General features: G+C 51.1%; 1 protein-coding gene across 1 annotated transcript in view; it reads left to right on the top strand.

Annotated features, from left to right (window-relative positions):
* Window positions 1–10,160, top strand: part of CDH13 (cadherin 13) — a 1,041,327-nt gene that overhangs the window by 932,823 nt on the left and 98,344 nt on the right. Inside the window, exons 9-10 of the mRNA XM_004437068.3 lie at window positions 1,254–1,436; window positions 9,052–9,305. Of these exons, the coding sequence (XP_004437125.1) occupies window positions 1,254–1,436; window positions 9,052–9,305 (437 nt within the window). The remainder of the gene's footprint in view (window positions 1–1,253; window positions 1,437–9,051; window positions 9,306–10,160) is intronic.

Below are 10,160 nucleotides of genomic sequence, written 5' to 3'. Positions count from 1 at the left end.
CCCAGATTGGCTGAGGGTGACGGACAAACGAGTTCCCGCCCAGTCCCATGCCCCACCCCCTCAAGGCATCAGGATTAAGGCTCGTGATTAATGATTTGCAAGTCAATTAATCAGCTGCTGATTTGAAACCTCATTGCTCAGATGACTTCTCTTTGAACACAAGGGCTTTTTGACATCCCTGTACTGTCTCTAGATTCATTTCCTACTAATTGAAATTCCAGGATATTTCTTCTTCTTGTCAGCTTATTGGTATTACTTGTTTGTGAAATATTTGCAAACAGATTACTATTCACCTGTGGTGTGTCAGAGGTAAGCACCAAAACAATACTTTACGCCTCCCGCTCAAAGGAATGTGCTAATGATAGCTCGTGAAATTCTCTTTCTATGCGAAAGCTGATTTATCATTCATCGATTTATCTTAACCACACCCACTTGCGACAAGTATTTGAGATGTATTACAATAAAAACACAGGTACGACAAGGCTCCAAACGATTGATTTATATGGATTCATACGACAAGGCTCCAAACGATTGATTTATAATAACGGCTGATTAATTTCCTTAGGAATGCTTGTTTAAAGTCGTACTTGTGGGCAAGGGGTGGGAAGGAGGAAATTGGCTTTCTTTGTCAGAGAAAGTGGTACAATTGAGAAGAGGCTCTGGAGTCAGATGCGGGGCTCCAATCCCAGGCCCTCCGCATATGAGCCGTGGTGCTCTGGTTATCTGGTTACCTTGTTGTTAGGGCAGGGGAGGCTGCGAGAACAAATGCAAACAGAAATATGTAAACGCTCAAGCTACAGAAGTCTGTTTCTCATTCAGCAACAGCTCAGGACAGTGTCTCTGGCCGCCAGGCTGCTCCATGTGGTGACTCAGGGACCCAAGCTCCTTCTCCATGTGGCGCCCATCCCTTGGGTCTTGTTTGTCTGTGTTCGGGTGGATAGAAGGAGGAGGACACAGAGGAGAGACACAGCTGTTCTCTTCACCCCAGCCCAGCCCAGCCCACATCACCTCTGCCCACATTCCACAGGAGAGAAGTCAGTCCCGTGGCCTCACCTAAGAGCAAGGAAGGCTGAGAGGAGGAGCGTAGCATCTGTTGGCATAGTACAGCATCACAATCTTCCTATGTTCTTGTTTATTATTAGTGAGATGATATGGGTGATGTACCCAATACCAGGCGTATGGTAAGAGCTCCAGAAAGAGTCTTTGCTGTGTGGTTTCAAAATAGTGACAGTAACTGTCTGCTTCGTTTGCAGTTTCAAGCCACCGTCGAGGAAGGAGCTGTGGGAGTTATTGTCAACTTGACAGTGGAAGACAAGGACGACCCCACCACAGGCGCGTGGAGGGCTGCCTACACCATCATCAACGGAAACCCAGGGCAGAGCTTCGAAATCCACACCAACCCTCAAACCAACGAGGGGATGCTTTCCGTCGTCAAAGTAAGGGTGCTTCCAACTGCTCCTCCCTCCCCTGTGAGCACTGGGGCCCCACGATGGGGCTCGTGGCCTCACTGCCTGGGGAAGGTCAAAGATAACTCAGCCCTGGTCTCTCCCTCCTGGAACTAGAAAAAGGCTCCCGGCGTAAGGGTGTACTTGTGTCCTCACAGCCATAAAACCAACCTGTTGTACAGGTTCTAGGAAACTCAAACTTGTGTGTAAGATTAAATCAACCAAACTTAATTTTTAAAAGAGATTTTCCACACATTTGATAACGAATTATCAAAGATATGCCAAAATGGGATATGTGAAGGTTTTTTAAAGACCTATGCTCAAAATGTGGATTATTACATTTCCTCTTAATCTTTCTTAGCAGAGTCTCCATTATTCTCTTCAAGACAGGAGATGATTACACGCATGGCGTGAGCCTTGGTGTGAAAGCCCTGTGAGCATAGCTGACCAGCGTGCTGGCCTCTCTCTGGCCACAGGTGGAACTAGGAGGAGGAAGTGTGATAAGGGACAGACAGCCCTGGGCTCGCGAGAGTGCTCTGGAAATGTCGGGTGGGCCAAGTGCGGTGGCAGCAGAATGTGCGATGCTGGTGGTCTCGATGTCCTTTCTAGAAGGGATCTTCACGTACTTCCTCTCTCTTCCTGGTAAGGTCTGGGGAGAGCTCTGCCATACCAGGACATTCACTGAAACACAGTTTCTTTTCTGGTGGTGAAGCCATTTGCCTCAAAAGCAGGGAGTAGTCGTATTTCTAGAAATCGTGGCAGCGGAAAAAGCAGGAACACTGCTACCTGCTCCCTGTATGTCCGCGGCCAAGGTACCTAACTGTGTTTCCTGTGCCTCGGTTTCCTCATCTGTAGAACGAGGATGATAATACAGCCCACGCCTTGGGGCTGTTGTGAGGAATTCATGAGCTAACACATAAAACGTTTAGAACAGTGACTGGCACTTAGAGCCTTGTGAGTTTCCTATGGCTGCTGTAACAAATAACCACAAACCTGGTGGCTTAAAACAACACAAATTTATTCTCTTACAGTTCTGGAGGCCAGAAGTCCAAAATCAGTTTCAGAGGGCTAAAGTTGGCAGGGCTGGTTCCTTCTGGGGTCTCTAGGTGAGGATTGATTTCCTCGTCTTTTCCAGCTTCTGGAGACCACTCGCATTCCTTGGCTCATGGCCCCTCCTGTATCTTCAAAGCCAGCAGTGTAGCAACTTCCTCTCTCTCTCTGAGTCTGACCCTCTGCTTCCATTCTTACCTCTGCTTCTTACTTTGACTTTCTTGCTTCGCTCTTTTAAGGACCTTTGTGATTCCCTTGGGCCCACCTGAATAATCCAGGATCATCTCCCCACCTCAAGTTCTTAACTTAGTCACATCTGCAAAGGCCCTTTTGCCACATCAGGTCACATATTCGCAGGTTCCAGGGATTAGAACGTGGACACATTCAGGGTCATCATTCAGCCTAGCACAGGACTGTATAAACAACCGCACCAACAAAGTTCCACAACGTCCCTGGGGTCGGGACCCAGAGCCACCGAGGATGGCAGATCTCGGAGACGCTTCCGGCTTGCCCCAGAGGGTGAGGGGCTGGGCTTCTCCCAAGCCCTGCCCTTTTCAGTCCCTCATCCAAACCAAACCTCAAATGTCCAGCTGAGAAGAGCAGCCCTGGGTCTTCTCGATTCTTCGTCCCTAATAATGCAGGCAATGGCAGAGTCGTCAGGAGATCCTGACACCGCCCCCCTGCGTCCACTCCTGCAGTTTCGACGCTGTAAAAGTCATACAATAACACAGCCACTGGCTGTCCTCTGCTGCTAGCCCTGTATCTATAAAAGCTGTCAGGCAGTTTTCCAAACCTGCTGCTGGAAGACAAAGCTTGGGTAAATATACACCCATCATAAATCCTGCATGAGCACGGTTCTCCCCAGCCTGTGTCTCTATGGCTTGAGGAGAATAAAACACAAGCAAAACTAGACTCAAGAAGGGGCATGCTCCTCTCCCCACATTCCCACTGTGGCCCACCGTGCTGCGAGTCTGAAATGTTAGTACCTAGAAGAATCACCTGGAATGCTGTTAAAGCGCAGGTTCCTGGGCCCACCCCACACCTGCTGGGTCAGAACGTGACAGGGAGGTGCCCCAGGTGATGCAGGTGTTCACAGCCTCAGATGAGGAGTTTCCAGCTGCAAATTCCTGGGGAAGAGGTACCCCAGGGGTTCTCCCTGGGCTTCAGTTTTACTAATGAGCAGACTTCTTTTGCTTTAGAATTGGGATGAAGACTCCCTCTCCCTTTGGCTGCCCGCCATGTTAATCCCTACAAAGGGCCTTGAGCTCTCCCTGCCTCTGAGCACCTGGGTCAAAGAAGGACAGCCTTCTACAGGCAGGCCTAGGGCCAGCAGGGGACCCCACAGATGCTTCTGGCTTTTTCCTCATGGACATAAAATGGCTGCCAAAGCCCCAGCCATCAAGTCTTCCCTCTGCTGTGTTCCAAGGCAGGAAGCAAGGAGGCACTCTGTCAAGTGAGAGAGAGAGAGTGTGTGTGCTCTCGTGTGCCCCCCTCCTCTCATCAGGGAAGAAAATATCTTTCCCGTGGGGCCCCCAAACAATTTCCCATGATCTGTCATTGGCCACATGACACACGCCCACCCTCAGCTGCAAGGAAGACTAGAAAGCCCAAATGTGGCCATTGGGGCCTCTGCAGTAAGAGGAGAGTAAAGGAGAAGGGAGGCAGGCACGGCCATGGGACATGCTGACTGCTACCCAGTCAGCAGGCATCGTACTGAAGAACTAGCAGAGTCTCAGGATCTCGTGGTTTCTGGGGAAGTCCCTCCTCCCTACAGGACCGAATCCTAACAGGTCTGGCAAATGAGTACCTGTTTCCTCTTTAAGACCGTCTGGTCAGGAACCTCCTAGTTGCTTTGTAAACCTATTCCAAAACTGTCCGAGTTTCTCTTTCAGCTGCATATAATCCACCCTGCGTTTTAAGTCAATTTTCTCTTTTGTCCTCAGAGGAGAAGGAAGCGTCGAGAAAACAGGCATCCTTGATCGCCAAACCTGTCATAGGCTTAAAAATCACTATTGGATCCCTTCCAAATCCTCCCTCTTCCAGACAAGGAACCCCAGGCCCTTACTCTTCCCACGCGGGCCAGCTTTTCCAGCCTTCAAATCCTCCAGGACAGTGGTCCACACTCTGTCTTGACACTTGATGAAAGTTTAATTGATTGAATCCCTGTGACTTTATTGGAAGTGTTTTCAATTTCCTCCCATCCTGACACACAGACCCTGCACCAGACAAACCCCATTAATAAGGTCATAGGCCCGAGACGGCATACAGCTTCTTAATCCGACCTGACCTGGGGCAGTTCTTGGGGGGACCGGGAGCAGAGACTCGAGTTTCAGCAGCTCCGGGTAGACCGGCCCGGGCATCGGACAACCGGATTATTACACACAGCGCTGTGCACGTGGAAGTATACACTGGGGAGGTTCTGCCCTCCAGAAGAGGCCAGCCTCATACCGTGGGGTTCAGTCTCTCTCTGCTCCCCTCTCTGTGGCGTTGCTCACATCTCCAGTCCTCAGAAGCCAGTATTCCACTCAGGGAACGCCAGCCCTGGAACATACCTGAAAATCCGGGCAGGGGGCAGCGGCTCTCCCAGCCCTTTCAATCCCACGTTCTTCCTCCCCATCTTGACAGCTCCTTCTTATTCTATCAGACCCGAGACCAATCTTGGGGCAAAACGTTCAACGTGCGTCACCTCGCCCAATCTTTGCAACAGTCCTTTGTACCAAGACTTCATTGATGAGAAAGCGGAGACTCCGGGAGGCATGTGCAGTGACGTGCCTACGGTCCTAGAGTCATCAAGTGCCAGGCCAGGACTTTCTCCCACCCCGCAGTCCTTGGAGAAAAGCTGGCACTTCACCTACGTACTAAGCCGCGTTGCTTCCCAGCGTGGATACAGCAGCCCAAGGCAGGGCAGAGGGTTGGAGCCTCGTCAGCATCACACGTAGAAACAGCATGTGGTATGAAAAGCAGTTGATTGTTATCAGCTCAGACTTTCTCATCAGGATCCCTGGGTCAAAACTCGGCTCTGTGCCACTTATTAGCTGTGTGGCTTTGTCTGAGTTACTTAACCTCTCTGAGCTCGCTTCCTCATCCGTAAAATGGGAGTACAAACACCTACTTTTGTGAGGGGGAGGTGGGGATTAGTGAGATGATACACGCAGTATTAGTGAGATGATACTCCTGGCACGTGGTGGGTGCACAATAAGGGATAGATAATGTCATGGAAAAGAGTGAGGGTTGTGAGGAAGATCAAATATATCTTGTGAGGCACATACATGTGTGCGTGGGTCTCAGGAGCTGTGGATGCCCCCCTGTTATGAGTTAAATTATGCCCCTCACCAAAAAAGATATTTGAAGTCCTAGCCGCCAGCACCTGTGAATCACCTTATTTGGAAATTGAGTCGTTGCAGATGTAATTAGTTAAGATGAGGTCCTACTGGAGCAGTGTGGACCCACGGGCCAATATGACTGTTCTTATAAGAAGACGGCCGTGTGAGGACAGATACACAGGGAGGAGGCCGTGTGATGGTGGAGGCAGAGATGGGAGTGATGCAGCTGCAAGTGAAGGAACGGCAGAAGCTAGGAAGAGGCAGGGAAGCTTCCCCTGGAGGTTTCAGGGGAGTGCGGCCCTGCTGACGCTCGATTTTGTCCTTCTAGTCTCCAGAACTGTGAGACGATTCGTTCCTGTTGTGTTAAGCGGCCCACAACTTTGTTACAGCCGCCCCAGGAAACTAATGCACCCACCTGGATTCCCTGCACCAGGTCAGAGCTCCCTCCCCAGAGCTTCCAGTGCTGTCAGATAACTGCCCCAGCCTCCCTCTTCCCGGCAGAATTGCCCTCACCAGAGAGGGAGCCCCAGGCAGGGAGGTTAGGCCCCGGCCCCTGGAGAGAGTCTGCAGTCTGGGCCTGACTGCAGGGGGATGCAAAAGGCCAGCCCGCCTGCCTGGAGGGGAGACTAATTCTGTGGTGCAGTCAGAGCTCCAGAGCCCCCACAGCGTCGGGCTGAAGCTGGGCTCCCGCAGAGAGCGTGGCCTTGCTCCCTCTCCCCTCTTCCTGAGAATGCACCCCAGTACCTCACACACGTCCAAATCCCTGCCTCTGGCTCCGCTTCCAGACTCTGCTAGAGTCTCGGGGAAGCCAGCTAGAGATAGCTCACACACACACGCCTGTCTCACGTAAAGACACACATGTACGTATCTAACATAGACGTACAGACACATCTAACATATAAGTACATGCATCTAACATAAGTCCACACGCGTACACATTTAACATAAACACACGCATATACTTATCTGACGTAAATGCACACAGACCCCTATCTAACATAGAAAGACACACACATGTTGGCATCACTATTTATAGGCTGTGTCTGAAGCATTCAGATTCCTTCCCCTCGGGATCCCTGATCTTTCTCTACCAGAGTCTGCTCCACTCCCTCCGCTGCAAGTAGCTGAGCCTCCTTCCGACCACGCAGGCCTCAAACCCTGGCCCAAATTCTACTGTGCGTTAAGAGCCCTAGCTAACAAACTCCCGAACACCCTGCCCTAGTGGCGTTTTCATCCTGGTAGAAAATTCATTTGGGCTAGATTTGGGATCTTGCAACATCAACATGTTTAACTTTACTTTCAGAAAGATGTTGAGTTCCTGGGAGCTGGTATAGAAGAAACCCTCAGATTTGCCCTGTTGGGTCTGCCCGGTGCTGGGGTGGGGAGGAGAAGGTTCTCGGGAGACTGGGGTGTTCTGTGTGTCGGTCCTGCTCAGACTGCTGAGCCTCAGGGTTGTCTCGACCCAGCAAGCCAAAGGCTTCTGTCCCTTTCAGGATCCTAATTGCGATGAAGAACTGTGTTTTCCAAGTGTGGCAGCTCCCTGGCCCTTGTTTGAAATGTACTTTACTGAGGTTGCATGTTTTGGGCGTCTTCGGGAGGGGCAGATGTGTTGTTAGAGAGGAGGAAGGAGTGGTACATTAGTCTGTGTTACAGGGATGGAACCGGAATATAACTGGGTAGCTACTAGGTACCAACAGCTTTTCAGCTGTTAGCTCTTAAAATCCTAAGACCGACCCTGCTGGGGGCTGTTCCAGGTGAGGAGGGGGGTCCTGTGATGAGCAGGAAGCATTGGTGCATCAGCAGTTCCTGTGTGTGTGTGCGTGTGTGTACGTGCGTGCACGTGTGTGCACATGTACACATGCGGAGTGTGCTGCAGGTGTGTTACCCATGACTGTGACAAATAGTAACGCAGTTTGCCGCTGTCACCCCACTCCCCTGCTGGGTTCTGAGTCTCAGCCTCCCGCCTGCAGGGCTCTCCCCAGCTCCGCCGTCCTCGTCTCCAGTCCCGTCGTCCCACGTCCCTTACAGCCGTGCTGACATGTGCTTGCCTCTGGCTGAGGGCACAGCAATTCCTTTACTCCCTTTAGTCTTGGGCTCCTGGCAAGAATGTGCATTATGTCGGGGCCTGGGTTAGCTACTCGTTTTCCCAGTGAACTTTAGGAAAATAACTAGAAATACAGTGTCCCCCGTCTCACCTACGTGTCTCCGCATGCACCCTCGGTGACAGGCAGTGTCACTCCCATTGCTCCTTGTGGTTTGGAAAGAGAGCGGCCGAGTGAATGTCACTCATGATATTCTATGCTGGGCAGGACCACCATATTAATAACATCAATCATGAGCTTTCCTTAACACGATCTGATTTAGTCTACACTGCAGCTGGGGCAGGTGGGTACTATCCTCTTTGCAAAATCACCGAGAATGGGCCTCAGTGGGGCTGCTCATTGGCCCTGAGGACGTGACAATCCACCGTTGTGTTGGGCTGTCCCGGGCGTGGCCATGCGTCTGGTCTCACCACCCTGCCAGGATATGGCCACAGAGCCCCCGAGTCATGGTGACAGTGGAAAATGCCCCCACACATTTTCAAATGCCCTCAGGTGGGAAAGGGCCCAGTGGCTTAACCCCATCTGTCTAGGCCTCTCAAACCCTTTTCCCCACATCACACCCTAGTGGAAAATGCACATCTGTAACAGGAGACCCTCTACGGCAAGTGCTGTACAGCCCCCAGCCCTTAGACCTCATGACGAGCAAGTGGGAAACATTAAAAATGGAACCTTGGTTAGCCTTTTCCGTTCCATCTCCCATGGTAACAGAGGCAGAGTTCCCATGAAGCTGACAAAGCTAGGCTTCACAGACTCTCGTCCCCCCAAGCCCTCGTGAGTGTGGGAGATGTGGAGAACAGGTCACAGGTGGGAAGGCTTCTAATGTCAGCATTGCCGCGAGCCCCTGAGGAGAACTTAGAAGAGAGGGCCCCAGTTCTCTGAGGCTTACGGAATGTGTTATAATTTATTTCTCACCCTAAAAAACACTAACACCTTCCATACCTAATTTTGTATCTGTATGTTTCATATTCATTTTCTTAAAGAGGACCCCAAATTGCATAAAGCTTAGCCCACAAAACCTAGACCCGTCCCTGAACATCCACGCTGGTCCATGGAATGTCAGAGGGACTTTGCGCAAAAGCGGCTGCCCTCTGTGGCTGACACACGTGCTGAGCCCCTTGCTCTGCTTTCCAGCCTCTGGACTATGAGATTTCCGCCTTCCACACCCTGCTGATCAAAGTGGAAAACGAGGACCCGCTGGTACCCGACGTCTCCTACGGCCCCAGCTCCACGGCGACCGTCCACATCACCGTCCTGGATGTCAACGAGGGTCCGGTTTTCTACCCAGACCCCATGATGGTGACCAGGCGGGAGAACATCTCCGTGGGCAGCGTGCTGTTGACAGTGAATGCCACGGACCCCGATTCTCTGCAGCATCAAACCATCAGGTGGGTGAGCGGCTCTCTAACCAGCAGGCAGGAATTGCTGTGCTTTTCCAGTCGCAGGGGCTGGTTGTCAGGAGAAAAACCACCATTTAATTAAAGTTGTTAACAGTCTGGGTGAGTGGGAGGTACGTGTTGTAAGGAAGAGTTGGCGGTTGATGGCACCAGGGGACTGGGCTCACTGCAGGGAGACACAGCCCCTGCCCCTGACTCCTGGCAACAGACCAGCTTGGGAGGAGGGTGGCTTCAGAGCTGTGCTCCCAAATGACCAGACGAGTCTGCCAGCACTGAGCACAGTCCCCAAAGGGAGAGAGGAAGGAGCCACCATGTATGGCCCCCTGCATCGCAGACACTTGACCACAACTTGATGAGAAAGGCGTTGGCTAACTCCACATATGTACAGATGAGGGTATTACAAGTTCAGAGAGGTTCAGTAACTTGCTCAAGGCTGCCCAGCTTAGTAGCAGACGAATCAGAATGAGAGCAGGACAATCTGCAGAGTCCGTGCTGTCTGCTAAGTGCAATGGATTCTGAACTGTTGGGAGGGAAGGAGCAGGTGTTTCCTGGTGCTCAGAAATGGACTGTCTCGCTTGGGTTTTCGGCTGATGAATATCAGGCCAAACAACAAAAGTCTTCAAAAATTTCTATCTTTAAGCTCTGTCCATTGCTTAGAAAGAAGGTATTTTCATAACCAGATTTAATTAAATGATCATTACCCACAGTGCCAGCGAAGAAAAGATGCCCTCGTTGGTACATTGTTTCACAACAAACTTAAATCAGCACGCAGGTCCAAATGCAGGCTTGTCTCTGAAAAGAGAGTTATAAATCTTTCTCTTCCAAAATCTAATCTTCTTCTCATGT

This window comes from Ceratotherium simum, chromosome 30 (genome assembly GCF_057802395.1).
Source record: "Ceratotherium simum simum isolate JZ-2026a chromosome 30, ASM5780239v1, whole genome shotgun sequence".
NCBI classification, from domain to species: domain Eukaryota; kingdom Metazoa; phylum Chordata; class Mammalia; order Perissodactyla; family Rhinocerotidae; genus Ceratotherium; species Ceratotherium simum.
This window is presented reverse-complemented; position numbering and strand designations above follow the sequence as displayed.